This window comes from Aethalodelphis obliquidens, unplaced genomic scaffold (genome assembly GCF_003676395.1).
Source record: "Aethalodelphis obliquidens isolate GAN/ISIS:26980383/991018 unplaced genomic scaffold, ASM367639v1 scaffold141, whole genome shotgun sequence".
NCBI lineage: Eukaryota > Metazoa > Chordata > Mammalia > Artiodactyla > Delphinidae > Aethalodelphis > Aethalodelphis obliquidens.
Genome location: NW_020838085.1, coordinates 352,543 through 370,354, shown reverse-complemented (window position 1 = coordinate 370,354; position 17,812 = coordinate 352,543). Strand labels below are relative to the sequence as shown.

At 35.5% G+C, this 17,812-nt stretch overlaps 1 protein-coding gene across 1 annotated transcript in view; it reads right to left on the bottom strand.

The window, feature by feature from the left end:
* Positions 1 to 484: 484 nt before the first annotated feature.
* The window catches only part of LOC113616456 (cilia- and flagella-associated protein 47-like), a gene marked incomplete at its 5' end in the record, with an annotated part of 358,695 nt that continues 341,367 nt past the window's right edge, over positions 485 to 17,812 (bottom strand). The window contains 3 exon segments of the mRNA XM_027099781.1: positions 485 to 541; positions 1,397 to 1,565; positions 14,735 to 14,906. Of these exon segments, the coding sequence (XP_026955582.1) occupies positions 485 to 541; positions 1,397 to 1,565; positions 14,735 to 14,906 (398 nt within the window).

The window sequence follows — 17,812 nt, the reverse complement described above, 5'->3', positions numbered from 1 at the left end:
GAAAGAGAAAGACAAATACCGTATGCTAACACATATATATGGAATTTAAGAAAAAAAAACATGTCTTGAAGAACCTAGGGGTAAGACAGGAATAAAGACACAGACCTACTAGAGAATGGACTTCAGGATATGGGGAGGGGGAAGGGTAAGCTGTGACAAAGTGAGAGAGAGGCATGGACATATATACACTACCAAACGTAAAATAGATAGCTAGTGGGAAGCAGCCGCATAGCACAGGGAGATCAGCTCGGTGCTTTGTGACCACCTGGAGGGGTGGGATAGGGAGGGTGGGAGGGAGGGAGACGCAAGAGGGAAGAGATATGGGAACATATGTATATATGTGACTGATTCACTTTGTTATAAAGCAGAAACTGAGACACCATTGTAAAGCAATTATACTCCAATAAAGATGTAAAAAAAAAAAAAAAAAGAAGGAAATACATCAACATGATCATTTAAAATCAAATACTAACACAGGAGTGGGTTATGTGCAGCAAGTCTCCAGAGGCTTTATATTTTTATTACCTGGGTTGTAAGGACTCTAAGATGAAAAATAAAAATAATTTTCTCAAGCAATATCCAACATTTTTCTCTATTCATTAAAACAGTAACAACACATTTTTCTGCCAATGGTGCTGCTTAATTAATGTCTGATTCAGAAGTCTAGTAGACACTTTGGGATCAGTAGTTGTGTCTCAAAACAAGACTACAAGTCCCTTGTGCCTGTGCTACTGAAAACAGACAGTGGCAATAGGCATCTTTTCAGAAATAACTTGAAAGTTATCTTTAGCCAAAATGTTCCTAGTGGCATATATGTGGGAAATTTTATGGAGAAGTGTTGCTTACTGGATAAATTTTCAGAATTGTATTTACCTTAACTTTTAATAAAATGATCACTTTAACATTATTTTACATTAATGGCCCATTTCACATCGTTTTTTTTTTTCAATTCAAGATAAAATTTATCTTCTATTTAATTTTCTTCATTTTAGACTTTAACATTTTGACAACATCTTATCCCTTAATCAAAGGTTTCAAAATCTCTATCACAAATCACCTAAAGTCTTTGAATAGGTTATTACAGAAAATAATATGTGACTATACAAATCACTTTACGGTCATTATTTATCTCTTCCACAATTCCTTAATATGGAAGAGAAATAATTTCCTATTTTCACTGGTGATAACAATATTTTTGGCTATACTTCACATTTAAAATTTCTTTATTGACCAAAAGGAAGTTAAAACAATACAGAGCAGTTGAAATATGTTGACTTTTATAAGATAATGTTGCTATTCTTTATCTGTGATCATTGGGTGAAACCTTTTCTCCCAAAGTCATTTAATGACTTTTGTGACATCAAACATTCTTGACTACTGCCTTTGTAGAACTCACCTGTATTGCTAACGTTGCTTTGTATTTCCTGCTGTACATTTTGGGTTTAAAACCCACAACGATTAGAGTTCCTTCAGTGTCAAAAGGAAGAAGTTCTCCAACCTGAGGTTTTACAAAAAACTCAGGATCACTGCCAGGTAGGAAGTATGCCGTGAATGGCTCGGGATTTCTGGAACAAAAATATAATATCAACCTTTAAAATTGTATCATTACCCTGTTCTCTTTATGAGAACTTAATGGGTAGGGCTTGGTTTATATCCTGTTGCATAGGACTACAGTTAAACATTAATGCTGTTATGCAGCTGTGAGTCTGATACTTGTTACTTTATGGAATGCTTACAGAATAATAGTGAGGAGGCATTTTTTAAATTACCGAAAAGTGTCATTCTTTGCAGGGTGACAAAAATGGAATCTTAAAGATATTTTCAATCACATTTTATATTTATAGTGTACAAAGAATAAAATGCTGTCCCTATAATAACTGAATAACAAATGAAAATTCAATTATTTTTAAATAAATTAATATCTAAAATGCCTGACCACAGCAGCTATCATAAAGCCTTTGTTTTTACTATTATTCCAATGTGACATTTGCTCACTCTCCTTCAGTTTTCCACCTGCTAAGTAAGACATAAGTACTTTACAGGTTCATTAAAGATTCTTGGGCCTGAAGATGAGCTGCTATGATCTGAAGTGAACTGAGTGACATTTAAGATTCAAGTGACCATCTTGAAGTCAAGGTAGATTACATTTGAGATGAAGACTGTGAAAGAATTTGAGGAACTTCTTGGTAGAAGAAAGCAGGAGAGAGGCACAGTACATGGGAGGTTGTGAGGATTTTAAAATCCAAACTGACAGGGGAGATACAGGCAGAAGGTAAAGAACAGTTTCCTAGAAAAGATCCAACAGTGAAACATAGAAGAGCACATGGGAGATTCAGGTTGGGACTCACTGATCCTTTCAGTAAATGTGTATTGAGTATCATAGTAGGTGGTCTGAGAAAGTGGACTATGGATACAGATGGCTTAGACTGGAATCTTAGCTCTACCTGGGAGCATGACTTCAGGCAACTTGCTTAGTCTTTTTGAACCTCAGTTTTCATTCTGTTAAATTAATAATACCCATAAAGATTATTATCTTTCTTGGCACATGGAAAGTACCTGACAAGGACTAATTAATATTAATATAGTCATTATGATTGTTATCGTTTTAAAACATTTTATTACCAGTGCTAGGCAATGATGCATGATCCGATAAATAAGAGATGTATAAAACAGAATATCCAGAGGGGTGATGTCAGGAAGATGGCAGAATAGGAAGCCCCAGATCAGTTCCATGGAGACACTGATTCAAAAATATGCAGGCCAATTTCCATTGTGAGAAATTCTGAAACCAGTTAAGAGGCTTCTGCCCTCCAGGTGAGTGCAAAATCAGCTGCTCTGAAGCTATTAGGAAAATCTGTGGATGCAGTCACCACAAGCTCTCCCTCCTGAGCACAGTACCACAGGATTAGGAGGGAATTCTCAGGTCTCACTTCTCCCAGGTGAAGAAAAGAGAAGAGTGGACCAGACGTCCAACATCTGGATATTGGAGGTGTGGGGCTGCTGGGGGACTGGCTTCCGTCTTGCCTATCTTGAAGTATTGATGAGACCTGACACACTCCAGAAGCACGGTAGTTTCTGAGAACAAAAAAGAGCTGGGCAGGGTACTGGTTCTACAGAGGTCTCATGGTATGGCAGACAGAAACTGATATAGCTCAGAAGGCTCTCCATAAGTGCAGAAAAAGAAGAGAGGAACATGCATCCAAATTTCTGGCTTTTCAGTGGGCTGCTTAAGGTTCTGATTTCTGTCTTGCTTGTCTTATGGAACTGAGAGAACATGACAAACTCTAGATGCCTAGAGGCTGCTGAAAAAAAGATCTGGGCAGTGTGCTATTTCAGAGTACTCACACTACAGAAGACAGACACCAGAGGGAGCAAGAGATTACAAACTCCTGAGAAAATAGAAGCTGGCAAGCCCCTCTAATTAGTGATCTTCACACACAAGATCAGAAAGACATATTCACAGAAAAGATCTGAGAGGCCCCCAGAGTCTCTAGTTGCACTGCTTGGTGAAGATCTTTCCCTGTATAAAGCCAGTCTGTAAAGAATGGGAGAGGTAACTATTTTTTCAAATGTGTAGATACCAACACAAAGTTAAAAAGAAAATGAAGAAACAGAAAAAAATTACCCTGTTAAAGAAACAAAATAAGTCTCCAGAAACACACCATAAAGAAATGGAGGTACAGGAATTACTTGACAAATTATTCAAAATAACTGTCATGAAGATGTTCAACAATATCAGGAAAACAATGCATGAACAAAGTGAGAATTTCAACAAAGAGATAGAAAATATAAAAAAAGACCAAACAAATTTTGGAGCTGAGGAATGTAGCTGAAAAATTCACTGAAATGAAAAATTCACTAGAGGGTCAACAGATTTGATCAAGCAAAAGTAATCAGAGAATTTGAAGAAAAGTCATGTGAAATTATCCAGTCAGAGGAGCAAAAAGAAAAATAAATAAAATAGAGTGAAGAAAATCTAAGGGACTTACACAACAATATCAAGAGGACCAATATACACATTATGAGTCTCAAAAGGAAAAGAGAAAAATAGAGGCAGAAAGCTTATTTAAAGAAATAATGGCCAAAAACTTCCCAAATCTGGGGAAGGAAATGGACATCAGATTCATTAAGTTCAAAAGGCTCTAAAAAGGATGAAACCAAATAACTCCACAATGAGATGCATAATCAAAATGTCAACAAAGCCAGAAAGAGAATTTGGAAATAGCAAGAGAAAAATAACTTATCACATACAAGGGAATCCTTGTAAGACTCTCAGCAGATTTCTCAGCAGAAACCTTGTAAGCCTGAAATGAGAGGGATGATATATTTAAAGTGATAAAAAACAAACTGCTAAACAGAAACACTATAACCAGAAAAAACATCCTTCAAAAATGAAGTAGATACTTTCCCTGACAAAGAAAAGCTGAGGGAGCTAATCACCATTAGACCTGCCTTACAAGGCATGCTAAAGGGAGTCCTTCAAGTTGAAATGAAAAGATGCCAAACAGCCACACAAAAGCATTCGAAAGTATAAAGCTCACTGGTAAAGGTAAATATATAGAAAAATATACAAAACTCAATAGTGTAACAGTGGTACATAAATCACTTTTAATTGTGGCATAAAAGTTAAAAAACAAAAGTATAAAAATAACTATAATTATAAAATATATTAATGGATACACAATATAAAATATGTAATTTGTACATCACTAACAAAGTGTACAGATTTTTGTATGCAACTGAAGTCAAGTTATCAGCTTAAAATGGATTGTTAAACTTATGAGGTGTTTTATGTAAGCCCTATGGTAGCCACAAAGAAAACACCTACAGAAGATACCCAAAAGAAAATGAGAAAGGAATCAAAGCATGTCACTAGAAAAAAAATCAATACAACATAAAGGAAGACAGCAAGAGAAGAAAAGATGGACAAAAGAGCTATAAGACATACAGAAAACAACAAAATGACAATGCTAAGTCCTTCCCTATCAATAATTACTTTAAATATAAATCAAACTCCCCACTCAAAAGAGACAGTAGCTGATAGGATAAAAAACAAGATCCAAGTATATGCTGTCTATAAGAGACTAACTTTGGGTTTAAAAATACACATAAGCTGAAAGTTTTAAAGGGAAGAAAGATGGCAAATGGTAAACAAAAGAACATGGATGGCCTTACTTATATTAGGCAAAGCAGACTTAATAAAAAACTGTCAGAGAAGACAAAGAAGGACCTTATATCAGATCAACTTGACAGAATGATGTAACGATTATACATATTATAGCTATACATATGCCCCACAATAGAGTATCTAAATATATGTACCAAAGATTAACAGAAATGAAAGGAGAAATAGAAAGCAATAGAATAATAATAGGAGATTTCAAAATCCCATTTCCAATAATGGATAGAAAACCGAGAAAGAAGATCAATAAGAAAAAAGAAGACAGGAACAATGCTATAGACAAATGGTTCTAACAAATATACGCAGAGTATTCCACTCAACAGCAACAGCATTTACATTCCTCTCAGGGGCACATGGAACATTCTCAAGGACAGACTGTATGTTAGGTCACAAATCAAGTCTAAACAAATTTAAGAAGACTGAAATCCTACCAGTTGTCTTTTTCCACCACAGTGGAATGAAACTAGATATCAATAGCAGAAGGAAAATTGGAAATACACAAATATGTGGAAATTAAAAAATCAAATTTTAATTTTTAAAAAAACAATGAAATCTTGAACTACCAATGAACCAAAGAAGAAGTCAAAAAGATGTTAGAAAATATCTTGAGACAAACGAAAATGAAAACACAACATTGCTTGTGGAATGCAGCAAAAGTAGTACTAAGAGGGAAGTTTATAGTGATAAATGCCTACATTAAAAAAAAAAAAAAAAAAAGAAAGAAAGAACTCAAATAAACAACCTAACTCTATACCTCAAGAAACTAGAAAAAGAAGAAAAACTCAACCCAAAGTTAGCAGAAAGAAGGAAATAATAAAGAGTAGAGCAGAAATAAATCAAAGAGACAATAGAAAAAAATCAACTAAGAGTGAAACTAAGAGTTTGTTTTTTGAAAAGAACAAAATCAACAAAATTACCTAATTAAGAAAAAAAGAGAAGACAAATATATAAAATCATAAATGAAAAAGGACACATTACAATTGATGCCCCAGAAATAAAAATGATCATAAGAGACTGTTGTGAACAATTATATATCAAAAAATTGTATAACCTAGAAGAAATGAATAAATTCCCCCCAAAATGTAATCTACCGAGACAGAATCATGAATAAACAGAAAATCTGAACAGATCTATAAATATTAAGCACATTGAATCAGTAATCAAAATCCTCCCAACAAAGAAAAGCCCAGGAACAGATGGTGAATTCTACCAAATATTTAAAGAAGAATTAACATTAATCCATCTTAAACTCTTCCAAAATATTGAAAAGGAGGGAATACTTCCAAATACTTCCAAGTATAATTTATCCTGATGCCAAAGCCAGAAAGACACCACAAAAAAAGAAAACTACCAGCCAATATCCTTGATGAATATAGATGCAAAAAATCCTCAACAAATGCTATCAAATTGAATTCAATGGCACATTAATAGGATCATACACCATGTCCAAATAGGATTTAACCATAGGATGCAAGGAAGGTTCCACATAAGAAAATCAATTAATATGATAAACCACTTTAACAGAATGAAGGATAAAAAACACATGATCATCTCAGGACATGCAGAAAAAAATTTGACAAAATTCAACACCCTTTTATGATAAAAAAAAAACCTCAACAATCTAGGAATAGAAGAAAATTAGTTCAACATAATAGAGGCCCATATACAAAGTCCACAGCTAATATCATCCTCAATGTTGAAAAAACAAAAGCTTTTCCTCTGAGATCATTATCTCTGTTAGCAGATGACATGATTTTATTTGTAGAATGATTCCAGGAAAAACTGTTATAACTAATAAATGAATTCAGTAAAGTTGCAGGATACAAAATCAACATACAAAAATCAGTTGCATTACTATATACTAACAATGAACTATTTGAAAAAAGAAATGAAAAAAAATCCTATTTAAAATAGCATGAAAAAGAATACAGTTGACCCCTGAACAACACAAGTTTGAACTGCATAGGTCCACTTATACATGAATTTTTAAAAATACATATACTACAGTACTATACGATCTGTAATTGGTTCAAATCTGTTGGTGTGGAGTCACATATAGGGAAGGCTGACTGTTGACTGCTGGAAGGTCAGTACCCCTAACTCCCATATTGTTCAAGGGTCAACTGTACTTAGACATAGATTTAACCAAGAATTTTAAGATCTGTACATTGAAAACTAACAGACAAGGATGAAAGGAATTAGAGAAGACATAAATAAATGGAAAGATATCTCCATATTCATGGACAGGAAGAATCAATATCGTTAAAACGTCCATACTATCCAAAGCAATCTACAGATTCAATGCAATCCCCACCAAAATCCCAATGGCATTTTTTGAAGAAATAATAAAAAAAATTGTAAAATGCATATGCAATCTTAAAGGATTCTGAATGGCCAAAACAATCTTGAGAAATAAAAACAAAGCTAGAGGCCTCATACTTAGTAACTTCAAAATTTATTCCAGATCTGCAGTAATCAATATGGAATGATACAGGAATAAAGACAGACATATAGACCAATGGAACAGAACAGAGAGCCTGGGGATAAATGCACACATATACAGTCAGCTAATCTTCGACAAAGTTGCTGAAAATACACAATGGGGAAAGGATAGTCTCTTTAATAAATGGTGCTAGGAGAGTGGTATAACCATATACAAAAAAATAAAATTGGACCCCTATCACATACCACTAACAAAAATCAACTCAAAATGGATTAAAGATATAAACATAAGACCTAAACCCTGTATAAATCAAAAGTAAAAATTTCAGAGGAAAACAAGGGAAAAGATCCTTCACCTTAGTCTTAGAAATGAATTTTTGGATATAACATCAAAAACACTGGCAACAGAAGCAAAAATAAAGAAGTAGGACTATATCACACTAAAATTTTTCTGCACAGCAAAGGAAAAAAAATCACCCAATGAAAAGGCAACCTCTGGACTGGGAGAAAATATTTGCATACCATATATCTGATAGGGGGGTAATATCTAAAATACATAAGGAACTCATACAACTCAATAGCAAGAAAACTCACAAATAACCCTATTAAAAAATGGGCACAGGACCTCAATAGATATTTTTCTAAAGAAGACAGACAAATGGCCAACAAGTATATGAAAAGGTGCTCAACATCACTGATCATCAGAGAAATGCAAATTGAAACTACAGTGGGCCATCACCTCACACCTGTTCAAAGAGTCAAAAAATAAGTGCTGGCATGAATGTGGAAAAAAAGAAAACTACTGAACACTGTTGGTGGGATTTAAAATTGGAACAGCCATTGTGGAAAACTGTACGAAGTTTCCTCAAAAAGCTAAAGTTGAATTACCATATGATCCAACAATCCTACTTCTGGATTGTATATCTAAAGGAAATGAAATCAGTATCTCAAAGATATATCTGCATTCCCATGTTATTGTAGCATTAGTCACAAAAGCTAAGATATGGAAATAATCTAAGTGTCTGTCTACAGTTGAATGGATAAAGAAATCTGGTATATACACAGAATGGAATATTATTTAGCCATAAAAAAGAAGGAAGTCTTGGGACATTAGGGACAACATGGATGAACCTGGAGGGCATTATGCTAAGTGAAATAAGCCAGATGAGAAAAACAAATCAGCTGCTACTTTAACCCTGTCCTGTCTGGGGAGGGAACAGACGCCCTCAGGCAATCTCCATGCAGAAGAGGGGCCAAATTCAAAGCTGAACCCCAGGAGCTGTGCGAACGAGAAAGGGAAATTTCTACCAGCAGCCTCAGGAGCAGCGGATTAAATCTCCACAATCAACTTCATGTACCCTGCATCTGTGGAATACCTGAATAAACAATGAATCATCCCAAAATTGAGGTGGTGGACTTTGGGAGCAACTGTAGACTTGGTGTTTGCTTTCTGCATCTAATTTCTGTCTAGTCTTATGCTTATCTTAGTTTAGTACTTACAGTTTATTATCATTGGTAGATTTGTTTATTGATTCGGTTGTTCTCTTCCTTTTTTATATATATATATATATAGATATAGATATATAGGTTTATTTTCTCCTTTTTCTCTTTTTGTGAGTGTGTATGCGTAGGCTTCTGTGTGTCATTTTGTTTGCATTGCTTTGCTTTTACCATTTGTCCAATGGTTCTGTCTGTTGTTTATTGTTTGTTTTTTTTTTAGTATAGTTTTCAGCACTTGTTATCATTGGTGGATTTGTTTTTTGGTTTGGTTGATCTCTTCTTTCTTTCTTTTCCTTTTTTTTTATTACTTTGTAATTTTTAAATTTTTAATAATTAAAAAAATATTTTAATAACTTTACCTTTTTCTTTATTTCTTTCTGTCTCTTTTTCTCCCTTTTCTTCTGAGCCATGTGGCTGGCAGAGTGTTAGTGCTCTGGCCGGGTGTCAGGCCTGTGCCTCTGAGGTAGGAGACCCAAGTTCAGGACATTGGTCAACCAGAGATGTCCTAGCTCCATGTGATATCAAACGGTGAACGCTCTCCCAGAGATCTCCATCTCAACGCTAGACCCAGTTTCCCTCAACGACCAGCAAGCTACAGTGCTGGACACCCTATGCCAAACAACTAGCAAGACAGGAACACAAGCCCATCCATTAACAGAGAGGCTGCCTAAAATCATAATACGGTCACAGACACCCCAAAACACACCACCAGATGTGGTCCTGCCCACCAGAAAGACAAGATCCAGCCTCATCCACCAGAATACAGGCACCAGTTCCCTCCACCAGGAAGCCTACACAACCCACTGAACCACCCTTACCCACTGGGAGCAGACACCAAAAACAACGGGGACTATGAACAAGCTGGTGGTGAAAAGGAGACCCCACACACAGTAAGTTAATCAAAATGAGAAGACAGAGAAACATACAGCAGATAAAGTAGCAAGGCAAAAACCCACCAGACCTAACAAATGAAGAGGAAATAGGCAGTCTACCTGAAAAAGAATTCAGACTAATGATAGTAAAGATGATCCAAAATCTTGGAAATAGAATAGAGAAAATACAAGAAACGTTTAACAAGGACCTAGAAGAACTAAACAGCAAACAAACAATGATGAACAACACAATAAATGAAATTAAAAACTCTCTACAAGGAATTAATGGCAGAATAACTGAGGCAGAAGAATGGATAAGTGACCTGGAAGACAAAAGAGTGGTAATAACTACTGGACAGCAGAAAAAAGAAAAAATAATGAAAATAATTGAGGATAGTCTCACAGACCTCTGGGACAACATTAAACGCACCAACATTCCAATTATATGGGTCCCAAAACAAGAGAAAAAGAAAGGGACTGAGAAAATATTTGAAGAGATTATAGTTGAAAACTTCCCTAATATGGGAAAGGAAATAGTCAATTAAGTCCAGGAAGCACAGAGAGTCCCATACAGGATAAATCCAAGGAGAAACATTCCAAGACACATATTAATCAAACTATCAAAAATTAAACACAAAGAAAAAATATTAAAAGCAGTAAGGCATAAACAACAAAAAACATACAAGGGAATCCTCATAAGGTTAACAGCTGATCTTTCAGCAGTAATTCTGCAAAACAGAAGGGAGTGGCAAACATATTTAAAGTGATGAAAGGAAAAAACCTACATCCAAGGTTACTCTACCCAGCGTGGATCTCATTCAGATTCGATGGAAAAATTAAAACCTTTACAGACAAGCAAAAGCTAAAAGAATTCAGTACCACCAAACCAGCTTTACAACAAATGTTAAGGAACTTCCCTAAGCAGGATACACAAGAGAAGGAAAAGACCTACAGTAACAAATGCAAAAATATTAAGAAAATGGTAATAGTAACATACATATCGATAACTACCTTAAATGTAAATGGATTAAATGCTCCAACCAAAAGACACAGACTGGCTGAGTGGATACAAAAACAAGACCCGTATATATGCTGCCTACAAGAGAACCACTTTAGACCTAGGGACACATACAGACTGAAAATGAGGGAATGGAAAAAGACATTCCTTGCAAGTGGATATGAAAAGATAGCTGGTGTAGCAATTCTCATATCAGACAAAATTGACTTTAAAATAAACACTATTAGAAGAGACAAAGAAGGACACTACATAATGATCAAGGGATCAATCCAAGAAGAAGATATAACAATTGTAAATATTTATGCACCCAACACAGGAGTACCTCAATACATAAGGCAAATGATAACAGCCATAAAAGGGGAAATCGACAGAAACACAACCATAGTAGGGGACTTTAACACCCCACTTTCACCAATGGACAGATCATCCAAAATGAAAATAAATAAGGAGACACAAGCTTTAAATGACACATTAAACAAGATGGACTTAATTCATATTTACAGGACATTCCATGCAAAAACAACAGAATACACTTTCTTCTCAAGTGCTCATGGAACATTCTCCAGGATAGATCATATCTTGGGTCACAAATCAATCCTTAGTAAATTTAAGAAAATTGAAATCATACTAAGTATCTTTTTGGACCACAGTGCTATGAGACTAGATATTGTGGAGGCTAAACAATACATTACTAAGTTATCAAGAGATCACTGAAGAAATCAAAGAGGAAATCAAAAAATACCTAGAAGCAAATGACAATGAAAACACAATGACCCAACCCTATGGGATGCAGCCAAAGCACTTCTAAGAGGGAAGTTTATAGCAATACAATCCTACCTCAGGAAACAAGAAACATCTCAAATAAACAATCGAAACTTACACCTAAAGCAATCAGAGAAGGAAGAACAAAAAAACCCCAAAGTTAGTAGAAGGAAAGAAATCATAAAGATCAGATCAGAAATAAATGAAAAAGAAATGAAGGAAACAATAGTAAAGATCAATAGAACTAAAAGCTGGTTCTTTGAGAAGATACACACAATTGATAAACCATTAGCCAGACTCATCAGTAAAAAAAGGGAGAAGACTCAAATCAATAGAATTAGAAATGAAAAGGGAGAAGTAACAACTGACACTGCAGAGATAAAAAGGATCATGAGAGATTACGACAAGCAACTATATGCCAATAAAATGGACAACCTGGAAGAAATGGACACATTCTTAGAAAAGCACAACCTTCCAAGACTGAACCAGAAAGAAACAGAAAACATAAACAGACCAATCGCAAGCACTGAAATTGAGACTGTGATTAAAAATTTTCCAACAAACAAAAGCCCAGGAACAGATGGCTCCACAGGTGAATTCTGTCAAACATTTAGAGAAGAGCTAACATCTATCCTTTCCAAACTCTTCCAAAATATAGCAGAGGGAGGAACACGCCCAAACTCATTCTACAAGGCCACCATCACCCTGATACCAAAACCAGACAAAGATGTCACAAAGAAAGAAAACTACAGGCCAGTATCACTGATGAACATAGATGCAAAAATCCTCAACAAAATACTAGCAAACAGAATCCAACAGCACATTAAAAGGATCATACACCATGATCAAGTGAGGTTTATCCCAGGAATACAAGGATCCTTCAATATATGCAAATCAATCAACGTGATACACCATATTAACAAATTGAAGGATAAAGCCATATGGTTATCTCAATAGATGCAGAAAAAGTTTCCGACAAAATTCAACACCCATTTATGATAAAAACCTTCCAGAAAGTAGGCATAGAGAGAACTTACCTCAATATAATAAAGGCCATATATGACAAACCCACAGCCAACATCGTTCTCAATGGTGAAAAACTCAAATCATTTCCTCTAAGATCAGGAAAAAGACAAGGTTGTCTGCTCTCACCACTATTATTCAACATAGTTTTGGAAGTTTTAGCCACAGCAATCAGGGAAGAAAAAGAAATAAAAGGAATCCAAATCAGAAAAGAAGAAGTAAAGCTGTCACTGTTTGTAGATGACATGATACTATACATAGAGAATCCTAAAGATGCTACCAGAAAACTACTGGAGCTAATCAATGAATCTGGTACAGTAGCAGGATACAAAATTAATGCACAGAAATCTCTTGCTTTCCTATACACTAATGATGAAAAATCTGAAAGAGAAGTTAAGGAAACACTCCCATTTACCATTGCAGCAAAAAGAATGAAATACCTAGGAACATACCTACCTAAGGAGACAAAAGACCTGTATGCAGAAAATTATAAGACACTGATGAAAGAAATTAAAGACGGTGCAAACAGATGGAGAGATATACCATGTTGTTGGATTGGAAGAATCAACATTGTGGAAATGACTATACTACAGATTCAATGCAATCCCTATCAAATGACCAATGGCATTTTTCACAGAACTAGAACAAAAAAATTTCCCAATTTGTATGGAAACACAAAAGACTCCGAATAGCCAAAGAAATCTTGAGAAAGAAAAATGGAGTGGAAGGAATCAGGCTCCTTGTCTTCAGACTATACTACAAATCTACAGTAATCAAGACAATATTGTAGTGGCACCAAAACAGAGATATAGATCAATGGAACAGGATAGGAAGCCCAGAGATAAACCCACGCACATATGGTCACCTTATTTTTGATAAAGGAGGCAAGAATAGACAATGGAGGAAAGACAGCCTCTTCGATAAGTGGTGCTAGGAAAAGCTGGACAGCTACATGTAAAAGAATGAAATTAGAACACTCCCTAACACCATACACAAAAATAAACTCAAAATGGAGTAAAGTCCTAAATGTAAGGCCAGACACTATCAAACTCTTAGAGGAAAACATAGGCAGAACACTCTATGACATACATCACTGCAAGATCCTTTTTGACCCACTTCCTAGAGAAATGGAAATACAAATAAACAAATTTGACCTAATGAAACTTAAAAGCTTTTGCATAGCAAAGGAAACCATAAACAAGACGAAAAGACAACCCTCAGAATGGGAGAAATGATTTGCCAATTAAGCAACTGACAAAGGATTAATCTCCAAAATTTACAAGCAGCTCATGCAGCTCAATATCAAAAACAGAGACAACTGAATCCAAAAATGTGCAGAAAACCTCAATAGACATTTCTCCAAAGAAGATATACAGATTGCCAGCAAACACATGAAAGGATGCTCAACATCACTAGTCATTAGAGAAATGCAAATCAAAACTATAATGAGGTATCACCTCACACCAGTCAGAATGGCCATCATCAAAACATCTACAAACAATAAATGCTGGAGAGGGTGTGGAGAAAAAGGAACCCTCTTTCACTGTTGATCAGAATGTAAATTGATACAACCACTATGGAGAACAGTATGGAGGTTCCTTAAAAAACTAAAAATAGAACTACCATACGACCCAGCAATCCCGCTACTGGGCATATACCCTGAGAAAACCATAATTCAAAAAGAGTCATGTACAGGCTTCCCTGGTGGCACAGTGGTTGAGAGTCCGCCTGCCAATGCAGGGGACACGGGTTCGTGCCCCGGTCCGGGAAGATCCCACATGCCGCGGAGCGGCTGGGCCCGTGAGCCATGGCCGCTGAGCCTGCGCATCTGGAGCCTGTGCTCCGCAACGGGAGAGGATGCAACAGTGGGAGGCCCGCGTACTGCAAAAAAAAAAAGAAAAAAAAGAAAGAAAATAGGGGTGAAAGCAGGTTTACCTCAGTGGTTTCTTTGGTGCAAATATCAGACTGAAGACCAATGTTACCCTTTCAGCCTTGATATTATAAGATTTTTTAATGTAATATAAAGCCACGCAGGATTCCAAATTAGCCTTCACAGCTTCAGATTCAAATTGAATTTCATATTCAAATTCACGTTTTACAGGTATATCTAAGAAAATTAAGATTAAAATGCATTTTAATTCGATTAAATATGTATAGGTTGAAAATCAATTATGTCAGCATTAATCATGCACAAGTATTTAGAGGGAGGAAGATGGTATATGTTATTTAGCTTTGTGTTCATAATACCTATTGCATTACCAGATATATAATAGTACTCAGTATGCTTTTGTTAAAAGGTAAATAAATGAATGAACATAAAAAAGAAATACATGCACCCATCATCCTTAAATTCCACTATCTTAAATCCTTAAAATTCAGACTTATGAAACAAGAAATAGCCAAGTGGAAACTAAAAATCAATATTTACTATAAAATAAAAATAATGACATGCTCTCTATAAAAAATATATTAAAAGCCTATAGACTTGTAATTTATAAAGAACAATTTGAATTAAGTTCAAACAATATTAAAACTGCATCCCAGTCTATTAGGGCAGGATTTTCAAACACTGGTATATTTTATTTTTTGGCCACATTGCATGGCTTGCGGGATCTTAATTCCCGGACCAGGGATTGAACCTGTGCCCTCAGCAGTGAAAATGTGGAGTCCTAACTACTGGACCACCAGGGAATTCCCTGGTAAAGTTTAATACAAGAGAGAGTTCTTCATTAGTCTTGGGTTATTATAGACAATATGGTTAACTGTATTTTCTTACCCAGTAGGTTACCAGAGGAAAGTTAATTATAGCAGGGTTTTGTTAGGTACATGTGAAAAATATCTTAAATTCAAGACTGGCATGTAGAAGAGAAGCACAAGCATTTATTACATTTATGCTCCATGTCCATCTAAGGAGCCCAACTTGCAAATCAAGAAGTTTGTTGCACATAGATCATGGAAGAGAGCTCCAGAGAACCATGACTTGACCTGGTCCACAGCTGAGCTAATTTCTAAAGTCTGTCTCTAGTGTGTAAAGGTAAACGCGATCCTTGGATTCACAGAACTGACAGCCACCTCTAAGCAATCCTAACAGAAACCAGACCACCTTTCAGAAGTAACTGATTATAATTTCTGCCACAGAACTCTGAAAAATAGCTTGGCTGTAACAAGCCTGAGTCACATTTAATGATTACTCAGCAAACCTTATTAATGTAAAATAACTGACTGACCCACACCCTTACAAGATCTTTTTTTTTTTCCACGTGTAAAAATAAATCTCTGACCTCTTGAATTGCTAGTTCTCATCCTGTTGACAAAATCGGCAACTGTTGTTCCTATCAATAACCATTCTTTGTTGTAGCAAAATCAACATGTCTACTTTAATGTGTCTATTTGTTTTGGGGACAGGATATGGAAATGTATAGGAAGCAGCATTCCATACAGAGAAGCAGTATTTAAGAATTTTAGAGTGTTTAGTGGGAGATGAAATTTCCACTGCATTCAAATGACATATTTTTCAAAGTAAATACTGTATGTAGTTGAGATTTGCATCTGTTTCTGCTTAATTATTGAAGCCTTTATGGGAATGGCTGTGTTAGAATCAAGATAGGAAACGAGAAGCTAAATTTAGTTTCAGAAGCATTGAACCCCTTGTGGGGAATCGTCTCTATGGATGTCATAATTCCAATCATAAGAAAACCCACTGGTACAAAAAACAGAGATGATTATCTGCAAGGGACAGGGGGTGAGGCAACTAGGAATTTTTTTCAAACTACGCATAATTTTTTCAAACTACACATATCCCCCTTACCTGTAACTTGAATATGTTGATACTAGCACCTAAGGGAGAGGGACAGAATTGGGTTGTACAAAATCGTAAACTGACATTCTGTATCGTGTCTTAAAGCTATCATAATAGAGTCTCTGCATTTTACTTGAAAAGTCATATTATCAAGTTAAAAACATGCCTTTTGCTAAGTGGAAGAGAATCTGTATAGTACTTTTATGTGGACATGGTTGATAAGAGCTAAATCAGTGAGGCCAGTGTAAATTAATTATCATCTGATTGTTGTATAAAATTAATCACTCATGACAAACATAGCTCATAACTTTAAGAGAGTAATTGCACATTTCTAAAAAAATATCTAAATAAATGTAGCTGCTCTTAATACAGTTTGTAATTTCAAAGTTACAGGTCAACAGTTCTTGGGACTACTGTAACAAATACAGGAGGAAAATTCTGTCCTTAGCAGTCCCTTAAAAAGACACTTGATGATGGCCATTGTGACTGGTGTGAGACGATATCTCATTGTAGTTTTGATTTGCATTTCTCTAATAATTAATGATTTTGAGCATTCTTTCATGTGTTTCTTGGCAATCTGTATATCTTCTTTGGAGAAATGTCTATTTAGGTCTTCTGCCCATTTTTGGGTTGGGTTGTTTGTTTTTTTGTTATTGAGCTGCATGAGCTGCTTGTAAATCTTGGAGATTAATCCTTTGTCAGTTGCTTCATTTGCAAATATGTTCTCCCATTCTGAGGGTTGTCTTTTGGTCTTGTTTATGGTTTCCTTTGCTGTGCAAAAGCTTTGAAGTTTCATTAGGTCCCATTTGTTTATTTTTGTTTTTATTTCCATTTCTCTAGGAGGTGGGTCAAAAAGGATCTTGCTGTCAAAAAATCTAGAAACAATAAATGCTGGAGAGGGTGTGGAGAAAAGGGAACACTCTTGCACTGCTGGTGGGAATGTGAATTGGTACAGCCACTATGGAGAACAATATGGAGGTTCCTTAAAAAACTAAAAATAGAACTACCATACGACCCAGCAATCCCACTACTGGGCATATACCCTGAGAAAACCATAATTCAAAAAGAGTCATGTACCAAAAGGTTCATTGCAGCTCTATTTACAATAGCCAGGAGATGGAAGCAACCTAAGTGTCCATCATCGGATGAATGGATAAAGAAGATGTGGCACATATATGCAATGGAATATTACTCAGCCATAAAAAGAAACTAAA